The sequence below is a fragment of the Mobula hypostoma genome, chromosome 8, assembly GCF_963921235.1.
Source record: "Mobula hypostoma chromosome 8, sMobHyp1.1, whole genome shotgun sequence".
NCBI lineage: Eukaryota > Metazoa > Chordata > Chondrichthyes > Myliobatiformes > Myliobatidae > Mobula > Mobula hypostoma.
In genome coordinates, this window is record NC_086104.1 from 19,507,307 (window position 1) to 19,529,443 (window position 22,137).

Consider the following 22,137-nt stretch of genomic DNA (forward strand, 5'->3'; position numbering starts at 1 on the left):
ATGCAAATGAGTACTATTGTCATTTGTATGGAAGTCCTCGTTAGTATAGAGCTGTGCAATTTCCCCTTTCTTTGTGCTAGTATTCCACCATTGGGTTTGTTTAGTTACAGAGCCAAAATTTAAACCTTTAGGACATTACAGAATTATATATTTGGGTAAGTACTTGGAAGAGAAGGGTGCAGTGGGCTATGGTCCATATGTGGGTTGATTGGATTAGACAGAACAGGTTGGCATGGAATGGAAGGACCAAAGTGCCTGTTTCTGTACTGTAGTGCATGATTTTATTTCAACGTGCACAAGTGCATGCCCAAGATGTCTGAAGATGAAACATCTGATCATTTGTGGATCCCTACAATGTATTTCCATGGCTAATTATCTTATTGGAGCAGCATTCTTCTGCATGAAACAAAATTTATAGTTGGTTCTATCTTAGAGCCATTTAAAACTTTGTAATGTTTTGCTGCTAGGTTACAAGTGAATAGTGTCTGCTTGTTAAAGTTAAACCAAACTGATATTCTTTCAGTAGGTGGCTAATTTGGGAACCTTAGTGATGTAGACCATATTGATTAAGTATTTGGGCTTGTGCATATTTTCTTTTGGTGTAGTTAGAGTGGAATTTTGAAGTAATTTGCTCTCTGTTTGTAGGAAAAACTAGAAACCGTCAATCAAATCCTTGTTAATGAATATGAAGTGCGACGAAAGATGTTGCTGAAACGTATGGATGTAACCATTCAGTCATTTGGGTGGTCTGACCGAGCTAAGGTATAGTACTCATTGATTAAGATCTGTATTGATTTTCCCTTTATTCCTAAACACATTGACCCTTGTAAGGAAATCATTTCCTAACAAGATCAATTTCAGAACAAGGTTTTGAACTGTACGTGTATGGTTATAAGTAATGGATGTAAGCTGGGTGTGCCATTTGTAAACTGACTTGGAGTACCCTATATTCCTTTCACTTAACTGAAAGGCAGCTGCTGGAATAATTTCCATAGTTTCATTAGATTTGCCTTTTAAGATGTGTTTTGTGGAAAAAAAATTTCACCGTTTCAGGAACTTTGAAATTTGGTAGAATTTTTAAAAATAGTAATAATTTGTGTACATTTTCAGAATCTATTTATTCAGACTATAAGGTATAGAAGCAAAATTAGGCCATTTGGCCTGCCATTTCATCATGGCTGATCCATTTTTCCTCTCAGCCCCAGTCTCCTGCCTTCTCCCTGTATCCTTTCAGGCCCTAACCAATCAAGAATCTATCATACCTTAAATATACATAAGTACTTGGCCTCCACAGCTGCCTGTGGCAAAGAATTCCTCAGATTTACCATTCTCTGACTAAAGAAATTCTTCTTCACCTCTGTTCTAAAAGGATGCCCCTCTATTTTAAGGCTGTGTCCTCTGGACTTAGACACTCCCACCATAGAAAACATCCTCTCCATATCCACTATATCAAGGCCTTTCATCATTCCATGGGTTTCAATTAGGTCATGTAAATTCCAGTGAATACAGGCCCAGAGCCATCAAACACTCTTCATATGACAAGCCATTCAATCTTGGAATCATTTTCATGAACCTCCTTTGAACCCTCTCCAGTTTCAGCACATCCTTTCTAAGGTAAGGGGCCTAAAACTGCACATAATACTCCAAGCTTTATAAAGTCTCAACTTTATATCCTTGCTTTTATATTCCAGTCCTCTTGAAATGATTGATAACATCGCATTTGCCTTCCTCACTACAGACTCAACCTGCAAATTAAACTTTAGGAATCCTGCACAAGCACTCCCAAATCCCTTTGTGCCTCAGATTTTTGTATTTTCTCTCCATTTAGAAAATATTCAACCCCCTCATTTCTTCTACCAAAGTGCATGACCATACAGTTCCCGACATTGTATTCATCTATCATTCTTTTGCCCATTCTCCTAATCTATCCTAAGTCCTTCTGTAACCTCCCTATTTCCTCAAAAGTACCTGCCCCTTCACCTGTCTTCATACCGTCTGCAAATGTTGTTACAAACCATGAGTTCCATCATCCAAATTATGAGCATGTAACACTCTCTGCAGAGAGTGGTGCAGACAGCCCAGCGCATCTGTAGTTTGAACTTCTCATGATTCAGGACATTTACAAGGACAGGTGTATAAAAAGGGCCCATAGGATCAATGGGGACCCAAGTCATCCCAACCACAATCTATTCCAGCTGCTACCATCCAGGAAGCAGTACCGCAGCATAAAAGCCAGGACCAACAGGCTCCGGGACAGTTTCTTCCACCAGGCCATCAGACTGATGAACTTGCTGATTTGAGTGTACTCTATATTACATTGACTGTTCTATTTATTATAAATTATTATAATTACTATGATTGCACATGGCATGTTTAGATGGAGATGTAATGTAAATATTTTTACTCATGTATGTGAAGGATGTAAGAAATGAAGTCAATTCAATTCAATAAAAAGAGTCAGTCCCAACACAGACCCCTGTGGAACACCACTAGTCACTGGTAGCCAACCAGAAAAGGTTCCCTTTATTCCCACCCTTTGCCTCCTGCGAGTCAGCCACTGCTTTATCTATGTGACAATCTTTCCTATAATACCATGGGCTTGAAGCTTGTTAAACAGCTTCATGTGTGGCACCTTGTCAAAGGCCTTGTGAAAATCCTTGTGAAAATCTAACATCAACCAATTCTCTTTTGTCTAGCCTGCTTCAAAGAATTCCAACGGATTTGTCAGGCAAGATTTTCCCTTGAGGAAACCATGCTGACTATGGCCTATTTTATCATGTGCCTACAAGTACCCCAAAACCACATCCTTTACAATCAACTCCCAGCATCTTTCCAACCACTGAGGTCAGACTAACTGGCCTATAATTACCTTTCTTCAGTCTCTCTCCCCTCTTGAAGAGTGAGGTGACCTTTGCAATTTTCCATTCTTCCAGAACCATTCCAGATATATACAGATTTATATATAATATTGTCAGTTTTTCGTAAGCTTGTTTTAAACTTCCATTGGAGAAATGGATAAAAAGACTAATTTTACCACATCTTTCAAAGCAGTGCAGTAGGTTTTTTGGGATTTTACTAAAGAAGTCTTTCCCTGTCACTTCCGTTTATACATTGATGGTTCACTTGTAGGTTTAGGAGGAACCTGCTAAATTTAACAAATGATGGACACAAACCAGCTAGATACAGCTTGTGGTTATAAAATATCCCCAGGTTCCCCATGCTAAGAAAACTGTAGCCAGAGGAAAACTGTAACGGTGAAGGTTCCAATTTTCTTTCTTTTTCAAGCTTTTTATTAATTTCGTAGAATGAAAACATAACAAGTAAAAATACAAGTAGTAGGAGATACATTGTTACATTTAAAATGAGTAATTGTAAAACCAAATAGTAAAAGTTAACAAAGCTCCCAATCATGCAGAATAATAAAGAATAATACAAAGCAAAAAAAAACTGAAGAAAAATCATGAAAAAGAAAAAGAAAAAAAAACAAACCCCATCCCCAAAAAAAACTGAACTAAACAGAATTAGTCAACTAAACTAAAAGACTTGGGCAATACTAACAACTTTAAAATGGGAAAAAAGAAAACCTTAGTGTCGACGACTCCATTCCTCTCAACCAACAGTACAGAGAAATAAAACAAGTTTGGAAATGGTCAAATTACATCAGATGAAAATGCTGAATGAATGGCCTCCAAGTTTTTTCAAATCTAATAGAAGGGTCATAAACTGCACTTCCAATTTTTTCCAAATTCAAACATACCATAGTTTGTGAAAACCAATGAAATACCGTAGGAGGGTTAATCTCTTTCCAATTCAGCAAAATGGATCTTCTAGCCATTAGAGTAAGAAATGCAATCATCCTACGTGCTGAAGAGGTTAGATAATTTGAATCTATCATTGGTAAGATTCCAATCTTATGCAGATTTCAGAATTGTGATCCAGTATTTTTACATTTAATACTGATGTTATTTATATATTTTCTGCTCTCTACAGAGCCAGGTTGAAAAATTGGCTAAAGTTTATCAGCCCAAGCGTGCAACCCTGAGTCCAAAAAGCACTATTTCTGTTGCACATCTACTAGCTGCTCGAGAGGACTTGTCCAAGATTTTGCGAACCAGCAGTGGCATCATCCGAGAGAAGACTGCATGTGCTGTCAATAAGGTACAGTTATTTATGCCTCTGCCAGTACTGACAAAAGTGGAGCCTTTCTGAACAATGTTGCAGTGTGTCGTTCATTGTAACAAACACATGTTAACTCTTCAGTGGTAATTGTGTATTATCTATTTGCACCAGATTGAAGGTTTTAACTCTCAGGATGGAAGTGCCTGGCCTCCTGCTTGTCAAGTTTTATACAGTACTTACAATGAAAACTTAATGGTGGTGTATTTCCTCTGAAGTCACCAATGCTGATATGGGTACTGTATATAAGTACCCATAGTGTTGGCGCGTGGCCGAGTGGTTAAGGCGTTCGTCCAGTGATTTGAAGGTCGCTAGATCGAGCCTTGGCTGAGGCGGCGTGTGTGTCCTTGAGTAACGCACTTAACCACACATTGCTGTGCGATGACACCGGTGCCAAGCTGTATGGGTCCTAATGCCCTTCCCTTGGACAACATCGGTGGTGTGGAGAGGGGGAGACTTGCAGCATGGGCAACTGCTGGTCTTCCATACAACCTTGCCCAGGCCTGCGCCCTGGAAACTTCACAAGGTGCAAATCCATGGTCTCATGAGACTAACGGATGCCTATTATTATTATTACTGTATATAATACCAAGGGGCAAGTTATACCTTCAAAATTTTGGAAGCACAGGTGGATGATAGTCTCCAGGAGGACATGGATAAACAGAAATAGGCAGATACACATGATAACATTGATACAGCAAAGGGCAATGATAATTTTGGTTGATATGAAGAGAACATCATAAATAGCTCAATTTTACAGAAGTGGGGCTGGCTTGAGTGGTAACAAGGAACTCCGAGGGTCTTTGGTGGCACAACATGTTTAGATAGGCAGTTTAAAAATCGCATGAGATTCTTGAATTAATTATTAGAGGCATAAAACATGTAAGTACAAATGACAGAAAAATGTCATAGCCTTGAACAGAGGAAGTGTATAAGGATGCATTGGAGTGAATCCCTCCCCACACTGCTTGAACCAGTGGTTATTATTGGCTTGAAGAGTATTGAGAGTGTGGATAAGGCAGCAGTTATCAGAAGTGTCTGTAAAAGTAGCCACGCTTACAATAACAATGAAAAGCATGAGAGGAAAAAAGGTGCAGTGGATTTGTATGATCTGCAATGTAAAGCCTGAATGGTTGGTGTAAGGAGATTTGATAAATATCAAAACAGAGCTGGGTAAATCCATGAAGTGGAAATTTGCAGGATTGTGGGTAGTGAGATTACCTATCTAGCTCAAGGACCTGGTATGAGTTCAATTGGCGCAGAGTTTCTCCAACTTATCATCTTAATAATCTTGGAGTTTTTTGTTGTGTTTTGGAATCATGGACTGCACTGTTTAATGTTTGTAGGTGTCAAAAATGTAACTTTTAAATATTTAAAATAAGTTATTACCCTTACATCATTACTCTTCTGTTCCTTGATCTCTTCACTTTCCAGGTGCTTATGGGAAGAGTGCCAGACAGAGGAGGCAGGCCAAACGAAATTGAAGCTCCGCCACCAGAGATGCCACCGTGGCAGAAGAGACCAGACAATGTCCAGTCTGGTGGTGGACGAGGAGGTGGAAGAGGCGGATATGATCAAGGCTCCTATGGAGGAGGTGGAAGAGGTGGATATGATCAAGGCTCCTATGGAGGAGGTGGAAGAGGTGGATATGATCAGGGCTCCTACGGAAGAGGCGGATATGATCAAGGATCCTATGGAGGAGGGGGAAGAGGCGGATATGATCAAGGATCCTATGGAGGAGGAGGAAGAGGTGGATACGATCAAGGATCCTATGGAGGAGGAGGAAGAGGTGGATACGATCAAGGGTCCTACGGAGGAGGTGGAAGAGGCGGATATGATCAAGGCGGCAGAAGTGGGGGCCGTGGTGGCTATGATAGGACAGAACAAGGAGGACGTGGAGGAGGCAGAGGAAAAATTCAAGGCGGATGGTCAGATGGAGGTGGTCATCAAGATTCGGGCTACCATGGGGGGCCCAGTGGCTACCGAGGTGGTGGCTACCAAGCAGGTGGTAGCAGCTATCAAGGGGGTGGCTATCAAGGAGGTGGTTACCAAGGACATCAAGACAACAGGTATCAGGATGGTAGCCATGATCAGGGAGGAGGACGAGCTGGAGGACGAGGAGGCCGCGGCCGTGGGGGTCGTGGAGGGCGTGGGGGTCAGGGTGGTGGGTGGAGCAGCAGCAGAGGTGGACAAAGCTACAACCAGGGAGGACAGTTTGAGCAATATTTCCAGCAAGGAGGCCAACAATATAATACAGCTGGTTACTATCAAGGTAGGCAGTATTCCAGCTAATGCTTAATAGTCTTCACTATTGGCTTTATCCTGCAAGGGGCGCAGATTTGCCCAAGTACCAGTTACCAACTGGAATGCCACTACTTTGTATTGAATCAGCAGTGTTGCAGATTTGTTGTCTAAACAAGCAGAATGCAGACAAGCCTTTTCTCGATCAGAAGTGATTTCTTTCTTTTCCTGCCTCCCACCCCCACTTCTCACACAAGGGTTTACAATGTGAAACTGTACTTGAAGCGCAGCAAAAAAAAGAAAGTTTTTCTTTTCTGCATGTGTAAATGCCAACGGCACAACTAAAACTCTTTAGTTTATTGAAAGTGCACTACAAACCGAATATTTGAGCCCAAACTGAACCTACCTTCCCCTTTCCGCTGGCTAACATTTTCAGCAAAAGGATTTGCAGAGCTTTTTTCTTTTCTGTTCTCAAGGTTAAGCCACATAATTGTTCTTGCTGGCTGGTAAATGTACATATATGTAAACTTCACAAGCAGGGTGAATGATGTGGTGAAGCTGCATGGGAGGTGAGCAATAAAGTATCTGAATGCTGTTTTATTGTTTGGAATTGTTGAGTTTTTGCTGAACTCAGGTTACAGGCGATAAGAGAAATCTTTTGAGTCAAAAGAGATTTCAGCATCAACAATTTTGCTTTAAATATGTATGTTGTATTTGTGTTTATGCCAAGTACTGAAATGAGAAATTGTGGTTGGGTAGCACCCATTCTAAGTTATAATATTCATGAGATGCTTACTGTGCATCGTCCTATTTGCAAATCCTTGTGATTTGAAAATTGAAGAAGATGGTAACCACAGAAAGGGCTAAGTGTTGGGTTTGACTAATTCAGCCTTAAACTATGATGCACAATGCCTATAAATCTACAGACAAGGGAGAATATTGACCAAGTGGGGCTGATTGCAAAACTCGGTGATTTTTTTCCCATTGTGGGAAGAAAAACCTGGCATGGACGACTCCATACGTATTTCATTAAAATCGAGTCGGTTTCTGATTGCAGGATATTTATTAATCCGTGGTCAAAATGCTGGAAATAAAAGGAAATTTGAAACAAGTAATTCTTCATGCATGCTGTTGCGTTGTGATTTCAGTAATCTAATTCAAACAAAAGTGTTTCTTTTTTTTTGTCTTACTGAGTCACAGTCTTTGTCACCTCTGCCCTAAATGTAGTTTCAACCAAGAACAATGGTGCTAAGAAGTGTTTTTGTCATGGGTTATGATTACATGATCAGATATGGAAATTATAATAGTTTTTCTTTGCAGTTTACCACTTTTTGTATACTGACTATAGTTCACTCTTGTAATCACATAGCAACAGCCCTTTATCAACTTGAGCTGCAGGACATTAATGATGTGAAAGGCAAGAAGCACTTTAATTCACCTCTAGTTTGTGGTTGTGGCTGATTGTGAAGAGATCTTCTCAATCTTTAAAGATTGTATTTTGCTCTTCAAGCAGTTACTTAATATTCCACAGATTTACTTGTAATGACTAAAATGAACTGAGTATAAAGTATTCAAATATCATGAACATCTTTTGTTTCCTTGTGTGTAAAGTTGCTATTTAAGGAAGAAATGGCTCTTCATTTAAACAAATTATCTATTTTGTCCAAGAAGGATGCTCTAAAGCATACTAAGATAAATAGTATATACAGAAGATTCTGTTTAATTGGGACATGGTTAGTCAGGGGCAGCCACTTGTTTGAGACAATTCTTAATGAGCAAAAACTAATTGAGAAACTAGCCAAGATTCCCTTTGTTTATTTGGGACACTATGCCATTTAATTGGGCAGGAGACTTGCTGAACATTTTCTGACTAGCAACTGGCTGCGATTTCAAGATTTCAGGTTTGAAGATGGCAAAAGTGGCCAGGAGTAGAAATGATTTCACTACTTCAACAAGTTAGGAACTACAAAGAATTCAAAGTTGTCAACAATCATTTTAAAAGTTACAATGAAAGTGATTTAGAAGGTGCAATCAGCAATAACATTGTATGAAGGCATTCCATTATCTGCACTAGGGCCATTTACAGTCAATCAAAAGAACACAGCAACATACACTGGATGAATTCCTCCATCAATAACTATCAGGAATTAATATAGTTTTATGGTATTGTAGTAATATTTATAGTGTTCTAATTTGTTCTGTATTTCTTTTAAATGCATAATTTGTTACTTAGTTTGTCTTTTTTATACTTTAACTATTTCCATGAAACTTTGGCTTAGTGTCCCAGTTTACTGTTCCTGTGTGGATTAAAAGGGGTTAAAGATCCAACGGCCATTTAAGAGATTGTAGGGGGGGGTGGAAATTCCTAACTGATATTTGGATGGCCTGCATTTTGAGGAACTGACTCAAGGGTGGGAAATTGGGCTTGGCTAATACAATGTAAACCCTCCTGCAATATAGATCCAAATGTAGATTTAATCTAACACAGAGTTACAGATAACTGAATGAAACTTTTTCCTTGCACATGCTGTTGTATTGAATGCTCCAGAAATGCATCATTCATTGCCTTATTTTGTCCTGCTGTTCACTGATGTCAGCATAGTGGCTTGTAGGGGTATTGCAATTTTGAACTGGAAGCAAAATAAATCAACCAGGATTTGCCCCTCATATTGTTATCTAGTAATTCTGGAATGAACAAAGATCCTGGAATTGTGTATACAGGTTCAGGAAGTATTCTGATGTCCATGTCCATGTGGATAAATAGCCTCTCTTTAATTTGTGTTGAGAATGGTATTTGAGGGATCACAACCGTAGAGCCAGTTTCTGGCATGTCACCATCTTTGCACAAAGGGGCTCCAGTGCTTTTATTGTAAATACCCATGTACGCTATTGTTCCTGTAGTGTTGTACAAAAAACTTCATTAGAACTGGCAACAGGATGAAGCAGGAATATATGTATGAGTTGCTAAAAGGTCTTTAAAGCTTGTAGTAATGTGTGGGTTAAATATACAAAGTATTCCACCCCACAATTACTTTCACATTTCACTGTCTTATTTTCTAAATTTAAAATGTATTGAAATAGGTTTGAATATATCTACAAAACCTTGTGCATCGTGTGAAAATCAAAAGAAAAGTTCCAAAACCTCTCAACAATTTGCCAAAAATTAAAAACCAAAATTGAGGCTCAAAGTATTCATCCTCTTTGTAATTACAATGCTAATTTTTGTCAGGTGCAATTTTTTTAACCTACTCATCCAATTTGTTGATGTAAAAAAAATAGGATCAATGAATTTGTAGGGATAAATGCCCCCTCTCTAAGATCCAACAGTATGGTAGATTTTTAACAGACCAAACCAAAATGAAAACAAAAAAAGGCATTCAAGACAATGATAATAGAGAAGCATAAATTTGGAGACAGGTATAAGACAATCAGGAAGGCACTGAACATACCTCAGAGCTCAGTGCGGTTCATTGTGAAAAAAATATGAAGCCACAGGTCAGACCACCCCTCTAGACTTAGTTACTGGAAAAGAATGGTGCTAGTAGGAGGCTACAGTGACACCAACAGTCAGAGTGGGCTGTAAAAGTCAGTAGCTGCAACTGGACTTGAAGTTCGTGGCTCTACAATCTCTTAAGGCCTTGCACAAAAAGGGTATTTATGGAAGAGTGGCAAGTAAGAAGCCCTGGCTTAAAAAAAAGCATGTCTTTGGTACGCTAAAAGACTACGAAGAGTCACTTAGAAGATGCTATGAAGATGGTCCAGTGGTTGGATGAGACCAAAGTGGAACATTTTTGCCTCAATACTAACTGGTAGGTGTGGTGTAAATCTAATACTACACATCGGCCCGGTAACACCGTTCCTACTGTAAAGTATGGTGGAGGTAGCATCATGAAGCGGAGTTGCTTTTCTGCAGCAGGGACTGGAAATTTGGTCAGTATTGATGGGAAGATGAATGCTGCTAAGTATAGAGAGATTTTTCTGCTGGAAAGCTTTAACTGGGAAGGAAGTTCATCTTTCATCAGGACAATGTTCCAAAACTGCCAGAGCAACCATGGAGTGGAGTCAGATGAAGAAAATTGGTGTCCATGAGTGGCCCATTCAGAGTCCTAATCTTAACCCGATTTCAGCTCTGGCAAGACTTCAAGATCATTGTCCATTGCCGCTTCCCAACTAACCTGGCACAGCTCGGGCAATTTTGCAAGGAGGAATGGACAAATCTAATAGAGACTTGTACAAAAAAACTATGGGCTGTAATAGTTGCAAGAGGTGGTTCAGTTAAGTACTGAGCAAAGGAGAATGAATACTTTTGAACTGCTGACATTACAGTTTTTGAAGTTTTCGTTTTTTGTGCTTTACAATTTTCTGTTTTTTGGGCTCTACTGTGGGGGGGGGGCGTGTGACTCACGAATAAAAATTCTTAGTTAAATTGATCAAAATCCCTGGTTGTAATTATGTGAACAAAGGGTTGCAGGCAGAATACTTGTACAGGGCATTGTATTGCCTGTGCAATAGTTTGAACCCTAATTCGTTGTCAAAATGCGTAATGCTTGGGGCTATGCCTGACTATCTGCCCAGGTAGAAAGTATCATACTGTAAAGTGTCTGACTTGCCAATAGAACATCATCAGTGTTGGATTAAACCATGATAATTACCAATTACTCATCCAATTTCTCGTTTAATTCTGCTGAATAGCTTTTATGTAGAAATAAGTGCTAAGAAAATTATTTAATAGATTTCACACTGTGCTTAATTTTAATTGCACTCTAATTTCAAAAAGAATTTTAATATATTGATATTTCATCCCAGTGCAAAATCATGTTTTTAAAAATTTAAATATTTGAATTATTTCCCCTCTATCTTAACACTTCTGTCTCTTGCAACAATGTGTGTCTTCCAAGATATAAACATGAAACTGAATTTGTGTTGGCCAGTGGGCTAATTGATGTATTATGTCAACTGTATTGACAGAAAATATGGAAGGTATATGATTTAAAATACCCATGAGAAATGTAATTTTTTGCAGTACATTTGTTTTTTTATGATTTAGTATAAATACTTGTGTCAAATTTAAATTTTTGTTGTGATTAACTTCTATATATAGTATATTTTTGATGCTGTTTCCAAGTCTTCCATATTACTAAATTAATTTTGTAGTAAGGATCATATTAAATTAGGGTCTGTTGACTATAGACCTGAGCCTCATTAAAGCTGCTGGAGTTGTGAAGCTACAATTTTGTTTTTCTTCAGAGTACGCGTACAAAGCAGCCATCCATTGTTATAGAATCACTGTTTAGCTGGAGACTTGCAGAAATCACTACCAATTCAAACTTCTGTGTGCAGTGCAGAGAATTGAATCGAGTTACAACATAGAAAATATAGAATACAGCACTTCGGCCCACTATGTTGTGCCAAATCAGCAAAAACGTAATCAAGGAAACCCAAGAAACCAATCCCCCACCCCCCCCCACCTGCACAATATCCATATCTCTCCATCTTCCTCCCATTGTAAACAACTCTTAAGAGCCTCTAATGCATTTGCCTCTACCACCACATCAAGCAGCATCTACTACTCTGAGTAAAAAAAAACTTACATGCCCTTTGAATCTACCCCCTCTCACCTCCAATGCAATGCGCCTCATAATCATATAAACCTCTATCCAATCTCCCCCCAGCCTCTGCTGCTGCAAAGACAACCCAAGTTCGTCCAGCCTCCCATGAAGCACTGTCCTCTAAACCAGGCATCCTGGTGAGCCTCTTCTGCACCCTCTCCAGAGCCTCAACATCCTTCCCATAATGGGCAACCAGAACTGTATGCAATACTCCGTATGCGTCCTGTCTAAACTTGCAACATACCCTTTTGACTTTTGAAACTTCATACCCCTTTTTACTCTTAAAAACGGCTCATTAGCCCCTGGCTAACAGCCACCGGACTCGGGGCTGAGAAAACCCACCTTTCTTTTGCTTCATACGTCTGCTGTGTATCGCCAAATCGGCGAGACGGGGATGTCTCGCCCACCCAAACCCCGGTTTGTGTGAATGCCGCGTGGCTTACTGCCCTGCAATAGCCCGTCGGCGCGCTGCATACAATTATAAAGAACTATATCTGTGAAGGCTCCTCCGATCACCAACCCTTGGTAGACCTCCGCGCCTTGGCTCCATTGAATCGCATTTTCCCACCGGATCAAACCTTACTACTGGTTCTCTCCAGCATCTTCTTTCTTATCTGCCAAACAAAGCCAAAGACCCACACTGGTGTCAGTTACAAAGCTGCTCCCTCAGCCTTCTCTAGACCCTTTCCCCGTTCCACTCTCCTGATTTGACGACCCGCGTTCCTAAACATCCCTTATCTCTAACTAACCCAAACGCTGCTTCTACAGAAAGACTTGAATATCTTACAACATTAGCAGTAAAACCTTTACCAGGGTGTTACAAACTGAATCCCTTGACTAACAAAAGCAAGCATTCCATAAGCCTTCTCAACCACTCTATTGAATTGTGTAGCTACTTTCATGGAGCTATGAACTTGGACCCCAAGATCTCGCTGCTCAGTACTGTTTCCTTGCCCTAACAAGGTGCAACACCTCATATTTGCAGAGCTCCATCTGCCATTTCTCTGCCCATATCTGCAGCTAATCTATATTGCATGTTTGCCAGTCTTCTAAACTATCCACAAGTCAACCAATCTTAGGATCATCTGCAAACCCCTCTATACAGATTTTCATTTTCATTCATATACATCAGAAACAACGGAGGTCCCAGTACTGATCCCCGTGTAACATCACTAATTACAGACCTGTAGCTTGAATAAGTCCTTTCAACCACTGCCCTCTGACCTTCTATGTGTCAGCCATTTCAGAATCCAAGCAGCCAATTTACCATGAATCCCGAGCATTTTAATTTTCTAGATTAGCCTCCCATGAGGGACTTTGTCAAATGCTTACTAAAATCCATGTGGACAACATCCACTGACATCCACTTCATCAATCTCTCCCATCACCTTGTCAAAAAACTAAATTGCTGTTAAGACACGGCAACACTTTCAGTATGCTGGATGAACTCAGCAGGACAGGCAGCATCAGTTAGAAACGATGAGTCGACATTTCGGGCTGGAACCCTTCGTTGGATTGAAGAATGAAAGATGGGGAAGGGTTTGAAGAATGCTTGTAGCTTCAGTTGAAAGAACGTCGACTCATCGTTTCTAACTGATGCTGCACGACCTGCTGAGTTCATCCAGCGTACTGAAAGTGTTGCTTTGATCACAGCATCTGCAGATTATTTTGTGTTTTGTTAAGACACAGCCTACCTCACACAAAGCTATGCTGGTGCTCCCTAATTAAGCCATTTGTTACCAAATGCTCATATATCCTATCCCTAAGAATCTTCTTCAGCAATTTTCCTACCACTGACGTGAGCCTCACCAGTCTATAGTTCCCAGGATTTTCCCTTGTTCCCTTCTTAAATAGTGGTACAGCATTAACCACTTACCAGTCCTCTGGGACCTTGCCTGTGGCCAGAGAGGACACAAGGATACTGGTTCAGGCCCCAGCAATCTCATCGCTTGCCTCTTTCAATAACCTGGGGTAAATCCCATTAGGCCCTGGACACTTATCCACCTTAATACTGATTAGGAGGTCCAACACCTCTTTGATCCCTAAAAACCCTAACATACACTCAGCACTGATCTCCTGGTCCTCCATATCCTTTTCCTTGGTAAATATTGAAGCAGTGTATTCATTAAGTACCTCACTCATATTCTCCGTATCCAAGCAAATGTCCCCCTCTTTATCTTTGAGTGGCCTCTCCCTCTTGCTCTTGATGTTGGTATAGAATGCTTGGGAATTCACCTTAATCCTACTTGCCAAGGGCTTTTCATGGGCCCTCCTTGTTTGGGTAGTTAATGGATTAATTCTATGCCTCTCAGTTATCCCCTCCCACATTCAAGGATTTTTCATATTGTACAAGCAGGGTTATCAATAAAGTTCAATAGGTACACTTAATGTCAGAGAAATGTATACAATGTACATTCTGAAATTCTTTTTCTTTACAAACATCCACAAAAATAGAGGAGTGCCCCAAAGAAGGAATGACAGTTAAATATTAGACCCCCAAAGTGCCCTCCCCCCAGCTTCCCCTCCCATGCACAAGCAGCAGCAAGGCAATGACCCCCACTCCCACCAGCAAAACAGCATCACCACCCTCCATCAAACACTCAAGTGTGCAGAAAACCATCAATAAAGCCACAGACTTGCAGTACCCCAAAGGCTACTTGTTCATCTGGTAACTGGACATACCACAGGCTCTCACTCTCTTCCTAATAAGAGAAAAAGAGGTGTCCCCATTTCACAGTGAGAGGGACGGCATAACAAACAACTCACTGATTTATAATATTAAAAGTCTTGCATCACTTTTTCCGAGCTCTGCGCTGAGAATCAGCCCTGGAAAGGCTCAGGTCTCTGGAAACACAGCTCTCAATGTTTCGTGTTCTCCCAGGACGACTCAGTCAAGGGCACTGGCCTTGAATCAGCCCATATCTAGAGCCACGAAAATCCAGCACCCAGAAAGCACACTGGCCTTCCAGGCTGCATCCTTGGGATATCAAAAAGCAACTGGTCATGAGGCCCTGAGCGTGCGTCCCGCTCCCACAAAGAACCAAAGTCAGAGTGTAACTCCAGGTCAGGGTCTTCAAAAGAACATTGAAAAGGAGAAAAAGAGATATCAAAGATAGAAATAGAGCTGTTTCCAAAGATGCTGTGCTTTTGTGTGCACCGTATGCACAGCAAATGCACAATAATAACACCTGGCTCTTGGGCTCATAGCTGGCCAGTGGTGTAGTGCCATCCACACTGGACTTTGAGGCAAGTGATCTGGGTTCAAATCCGGCCAGCACCTTGCACAGTTTCCATCTGTGCTGGGTTGAGCGCTGAGCTAGCAACTCGACCTCATAAAAAAGCCAGACAAAACTGCTAAAGAAACAGCAAGGTTGCCACCTGATGCATCACAAGGAATAAATTGGACTCATACAAAATTTGCTCATACTCCTACAGAAATTTTAATTGAGCATCAACATCAAGAGTATGGGTCAAAGACTATCTCTTCAAGACAGGGACTCCTGATCAGTTCTCACAACTCTAACTGATCTAGGCTCTACATGAATGATTCCATTTCCAGAAGACCTTTACCTTCTGCGAATTTGCAGATTGGACTCATAACTCAGCACGGGCTGGTGTAAGTAGGAATGGGATGATAGTGTGGATGAATGAGTGGCTGAGGAGAAGGTTCAAGCTGCAGGGTTTTAAGCCATTGGATCACTGGAACCTTTTCTGGGGAAGGGGTAACCAGAACAAGAGGGATGGGTTGCACCTGAACTGGAGAGAAACCAATATCCTGCCGGGAGGTTTGCCTATGCTACTCAGGAGGGTTTAAACTAGTTTTGTAGGGGGCTGGGAGCTGTAGCGGAACGTTAGTAACTGAAGGATCGGACAGGAAGGTAGATGTCAGGGAAAGTATTGAAAGGCAAAATTGAAATAACAGGTATGATGGGTTGGATAGTTTGAAGTGTGTATATTTTAATGCTGAGAGTAGTATGGGTAAGGGTGCTGAATTTAGAGCGTGGATCAGTACATGGAACTATGATGTTGTAGCCATTACTGAAACTTGGTTGAGAGAGGGGCAGGAATGGGAGATTAATATACCAGGTTTTCGAAGTTTTAGGACAGATGGAGGAGAAGGTAAAAGACGGGGTGAAGTTGCACTACTAGTCAGGGACAATGACACAGCTGCATTCAGGGGAGATATAATTGTCCAGTGTTTCAACTTAATATCAGAGAATGTATGTAGCATACAACCTGAAATTCTTACTCTTCGCAGACACCCACAGAGACTCCGTAGACAATCCCTCCATGTCTTCCTCTTTTTCTGCAGCCATGACATTATCTCTGATCAACAGTGCCACATCCCCACCTCTTTTGCCTCCCTCCCTATCCTTTCTGAAACATCTAAAGCCTGGCACTTGAAGTAACCATTCCTGCCCCTGAGCCATCCAAGTCTCTGAATTGGTGAAAAAAGGAGGAATACAAAGAGACAGAGACCATTAAAATAAAGAGAGGGACAGTTACAGTACTGGCACTTCTTTTTTTATGTCTATGTAAGGAGCATAAGTTACGTGCTATGGGTAAAGTGAACTGAATCACGCAATTTCAGTGACTATAACTTCAATGTAGTTTTATGGACAAGAAGGACATACCTAGTTTTTCTTTTTTTTCCAAGAAGAGGAGATATTGTGGTAGTGTCATTCAGTTAGTCACTCCCACATGGGAGGAGTTTAATAAAGTTCAGTTGGATATCCTGCGGTGCTGGTCTCCTGGTGTGTCCCCTGCTCTGTCCCTCAGTAACAAACACAACTCTCCAGCCTTCCCTAATTCCCTCCGTCCGTCCTTTTCTGGCTTCTTTATAACCCTCATGTGCTCTATTTGATCCTAACTTCCAAAGCTTTCCATAATTTTCCTTTTACTTCTTGACTAAATTCATCACCTCTCTGAACATCCAAAGTTCTCTATTCTTTCCATCCCTGTCCTCCCTTCTAACAGGAACATAGAAACATAGAAAATAGGTCCAGGAGTAGGCCATTCGGCTCTTCGAGCCTGCACCGCCATTTATTATGATCATGGCTGATCTTCCAACTCAGAACTTTGCGCCAGCCTTCCCTCCATACCCTCTGATCCCCCTAGCCACAAGGGCCATATCTAACTCCCTCTTCAATATAGCCAATGAACTGGCCTCAACTGTTTCCTGTGGCAGAGAATTCCACAGATTCACCACTCTCTGTGTGAAGAAGTTTTTCCTAATCTCGGTCCTAAAAGGCTTCCCCTTTATCCTCAAACTGTGGCCCCTCGTTCTGGACTTCCCCAACATCGGGAACAATCTTCCTGCATCTAGCCTGTCCAATCCCTTTAGGATTTTATATGTTTCAATCAGATCCCCCTTCAATCTTCTAAATTGCAATGAGTACAAGCCTAGTTCATCCAGTCTTTCTTCATATTAAAGTCCTGCCATCCCAGGAATCAATCTGGTGAACCTTCTTTGTACTCCCTCTATGGCAAGGATGTCTTTCCTCAGATTAGGGGACCAAAACTGCACACAATACTCCAGGTGTGGTCTCACCAAGGCCTTGTACAACTGCAGTAGTACCTCCCTGCTCCTGTACTCGAATCCTCTTGCTATAAATGCCAGCATACCATTCGCCTTTTTCACCGCCTGCTGTACCTGCATGCCCACTTTCAGTGACTGGTGTATAATGACACCCAGGTCTCATTACACCTCCCCTTTTCCTAATCGGCCACCATTCAGATAATAATCTGTTTTTCTATTTTTGCCACCAAAGTGGATAACTTCACATTTATCCACATTAAATTGCATCTGCCATGAATTTGCCCACTCAACCAACCTATCCAAGTCACCCTGCATCCTCTTAGCATCCTCCTCACAGCTAACACTGCCGCCCAGCTTCATGTCATCCGCAAACTTGGAGATGCTGCATTTAATTCCCTCATCCAAGTCATTAATATATATTGTAAACAATTGGGGTCCCAGCACTGAGCCTTGTGATACCCCACCAGTCACTGCCTGCCATTCTGAAAATGTCCCGTTTATTCCCACTCTTCGCTTCCTGTCTGCTAACCAATTCTCTATCCACATCAATACCTTACCCCCAATACCGTGTGCTTTAAGTTTACCTTTCCAGTTAATTGATGCTGTTGCAATTGATCTTTAAGCACCCTCCACATGTCTGATGTGGACTTGCCAGAAAAAAAGTTGTTTCCAATTAGCTCTTCTTAGTTCCTGCCTAATACCCTCATAATTTGCCCTACTCCAATTTAAAACTCTCCCACAATTACCATACCTACCCTATCTATAGCTATTGTGACCAAGTTATCAGAAGATTGATGCCGATAAGAGAGAGACAAATGAGGGAAACATTCAAAATGCTAATAAGAGAGAGACGAGAGGGATTAACGAAAAGGAGACACAGTTCCGAGTATTGTCAGAGACCGGTTGCTTTGAACCTGAACTGTTTGAAGTTTGATGGACAGGCGATACCCCAGCAGGGGGATAAAAGGAACAGGTTCGCTAAGGCAATACACACACGACACCATGAGATAACGAGACCCTGGAAAAGCGGTGTGCCCCCACAAGTTGGTGGGAGTTTTGGAGGTCTGGTCGCGGGACCAACCAGAGACGCACAGGGTGAGAAGGTACAGTCGGTGGGAACCTGGTGTGTGTGTCCGCCCTTGCCTGGGTGCCAGGTTCACCGCAGAAGAATGATTGTATCCGGAACGGAAGGGCCACAGTCGGTGACCTCAGAAGACATTAAAAAGGGCTCGCGCCGATAGCTAACTGCGAAGAACAAAGGTCAGTCTGTTGAATCCGATTTGAATATCAGCATTCGCTCTCTCTCTCTCTCTCTCTCTCTCTCTCTCCCCAACGGCACGACAGCGATTACTGCGAACTGAAACTGAACTGAACTCTGTGTCACTTGAGACTGATCATTTTACCCCTAGATTGCGATAGAGCTTGATTGATCCTATTATCCTAGTTCTGTGCACATGTGTCTTTATTCATTGCTAACCTGTTGCATTTATATCCTTACTATTAGAGTACTGTGTTACTTATTTCTTTAATAAAACTTTCTTAGTTCCAGTAATCCAGACTCCAACTAAGTGGTCCATTTCTGCTGGTTTGGCAACCCAGTTACGGGGTACATAACACTATCCTGAAAATTAAGGAGTTGTGGTCACTGTTCCTTAACTGCTCACCCACTGAAAGGTCAGTCACAGGCCAGGCTGATTATCCAACTCCAGGTCCAGTACAGCCCCCCCTCTTATTGGACCATCCACATATCGATTTAATAAAGTCTCTCAGATACACTTAACAAATTCTGCCCCATCTCAACCTCTTGCACTAAGAAGGTCCCAATTTATATTAGGAAAGTTGAAATCTCCCATGAATGCAACACTATTATTTTTACACATTTCCTTCATCTGTTTATAAATCTGTCCCTCAATGTCCCAGAAGTTATTTGGGGGTCTGTATCACAATCCCATCAATGCAATTGCACCCTTCCTATTCCTGAGTCCTACCAAAATAGACTCAGTGTCTGAACCCTCCAAAAAGATGGTACCAGAGGATTCTGCAGACTCACACGAGATTTTCCAGTTTGTCCTCGAAAGAATAGGTGCTGTTTTCTCCAGGTAGGGATTAATTTTTAGTTCCAAGTGCTCCTGCCACGTTTTGTCACCCTGCAAACTTATCCTTCAATCTCTTTAAATTATGGAGGACAGCATGTGTATAAATGCTGTCTCTCTTCAGCAGACTTCATCATGACTCCAGTATTTCTACCATTTTTTAATTTTATGTATGATTTTTTTGTGTTCTATCGCTGAGCAGCAGTGAACGATCTGATTTGCCTATCAGAGTTCTCTTTGGGAACTAGTTGACTTGATCAGCATTTCTGATCTGGCTATTGTTCACGATTGCACTTAATAAAAAAAACTTATTCTTCTTTTCTCATGTGTCTCTTTTCTTTTCAAGGTAGTTGGGGTCCTGTCGGAGTCTGTGATCTACAGCTGCAGCTCAAACTACAGCTCTCCTCATGAGTGGGGGGTTCCTGTTCTCGGAAGATGTGCTTCTTTGGGGTGCAGCCCCTTGGACAACTTGGTTCTTGGCCGATGTCACTGATTGAAGTGTAGGGTTCTCAGTAATGTTAACTGTTAATTGCTAATAACAAAATGGCTTCTCTGAAGTGTTATAATGAAATGGCTTCTCTGTAATGTTAACTGATGAGGTAAAGTTCATTGTAGCTGAAATGTTTGGGTTATAATTGTAGATAACGGGGAATTAACCAATGGAAGTTATGTTATTCTATCTGTATTTGTGGGAACCTGAGTGAGTGCACGGGAAGTTTGCCGAGGAGAAGCGAAGAGGAAGGACGTGCGGGAAGTGCTCTGGTAGACCACCCGTGGTTGGTCCCAGCCCGAGGGTCGTGGAGTTCGGAGGAAATCGTATGGTAGACCGAGGATACTGCGTGAGCTCCAATGTGTGCACAAACTGTATAATCTCCATTCTTGGCACCTTTTTATTTTACTAACCCCATAGTCACAGTAAAATTTATAAAGTGTAATCGTTTAAAGGTATATTGTGTACTGACTGATATTTTACGTTGTGGGTTTGTGCCGGAGTGCATACACAGCATCTATGCAAATGTGAGACACAGTTTGACGGGCAGAAGGTGGTTTCCCCTAGATCAACGTGGGTTGATAGAGCTGAGTTACATTTGTGGGGGCCGGTCCGGGATTGAATTCTGTTCATGTTGTGTGGCCGCTCAGCTTAAAGTACAGTTGTGATGGCGACAGCTGAATTTCGGCGATGGTGTGCGGCTGCGGGTGTGGCAGAGAGCAATGTGTGCGTGCTGAGGGGGGTGGAGACTAGTGTATCGGATGAAGTGTTACTTGGAGGTTTGAGTGGGGTTGAAGCTGTTGGCAAAGTGGAGATTGTATCACGAAACTTTGATTTTGAGACAGGTACAGACATATTGTTGGTGCAGACAAGCGAGGACATAAGGGGGGCGGAGTTGCCCGAGGAGATTGGCATCCCAGGGGAGGCGGGACCATGGCACCTGCAGATTGTTGGGGAGGGAGGGGCCAGAGCTCAGTGAGCTGAGTCCCCAGCAGATGAGGGTGGGGATCTTAGGGAACAAATTCTCTCAGTACGGAAGGATGAAGGGAAGGAGTGGTCAGGTTTGGAAAATTTGGTTAGTTCCCGTTCCCCAGCAAAAGGCGAGAGTTCTGAGCTGGCATCTGCAATTACCTCCCTGGCGAGAAAGGCAGAGGGGCCCCGCCAGAAGGTAACAATTTTCTTGGGGATAACACCCATCCCCGACGGTGAAGAGGATTATGAGACATGGGTAGAGCAGACGTCACAGTTGTTAAGTGAGCGGCAGTGCTCGGATGAGGAAAAGCGACAGAGATTGGTTGAAAGCTTGCGGGGAGCGGCGGCTGGGGTAGTGTGAGGCGTGAAGGTTAACCAGCCTTTGGCCACTCTGAATGACTATCTGGTGGCCTTGGAAAGTGCTTCTGGGTTGAAGAAGGCTTCTGTACTCGAGCAATCCCTCTCTCTGGTTCAGAGAAACGTAGTCTCATTTCTATATACATTATATGATTATATACTTCATATACATGTATATAGTTAAATGACAATAAACTTGACTCTCTCTCTCTCTCTCTCTCTCTCCCCCCCTTTGATGGAGGGAAGAACCTATCGGTCCTCGAGCTTGGGGACTTGGAGAGCTGACGCAGCAGATTGTAACATCAAAACAGTGAGCTGCTGGTCTCCTGCTCTCGTTGCAGGAGCAACCTCTCTCGCCCTTGCTAGTGAGTGAGAGCCTGTCTGAGATACCAAAGTGCTGGGATGGACAGTAGTTTTGATGGATTCTAGATCAAGGTCACTTTGTGGGCTTTGCCATTGCTTTCATGGTGGGAAGAAGGTCAGTGCTTTTGCTGAAGCAAGGGGGGCAGGGAGCAGAGGTGGGCCCTTTGGAGTTCTGAGGTTTCTGTCATTCATTCTTTTTTCTGTTTCGTGGGTGTCTGCGAAGAGTAAGAATTTCAGGTTGTATACTATATACATTCTCTGATATTAAGTTGAAACACTGGACAATTATATCTCCCC

General features: G+C 41.9%; 1 protein-coding gene across 2 annotated transcripts in view; it reads left to right on the plus strand.

Annotated features, from left to right (window-relative positions):
- Positions 1-7,532, plus strand: part of fam98a (family with sequence similarity 98 member A) — a 206,107-nt gene extending 198,575 nt beyond the window's left edge. For both annotated transcript variants that reach the window (XM_063055531.1, XM_063055530.1), the window contains exons 6-8: positions 646-762; positions 3,991-4,158; positions 5,611-7,532. In XM_063055531.1, the coding sequence (XP_062911601.1) occupies positions 646-762; positions 3,991-4,158; positions 5,611-6,468 (1,143 nt within the window). In that variant the 3' untranslated portion in view covers positions 6,469-7,532. The remainder of the gene's footprint in view (positions 1-645; positions 763-3,990; positions 4,159-5,610) is intronic.
- Positions 7,533-22,137: the final 14,605 nt, after the last annotated feature.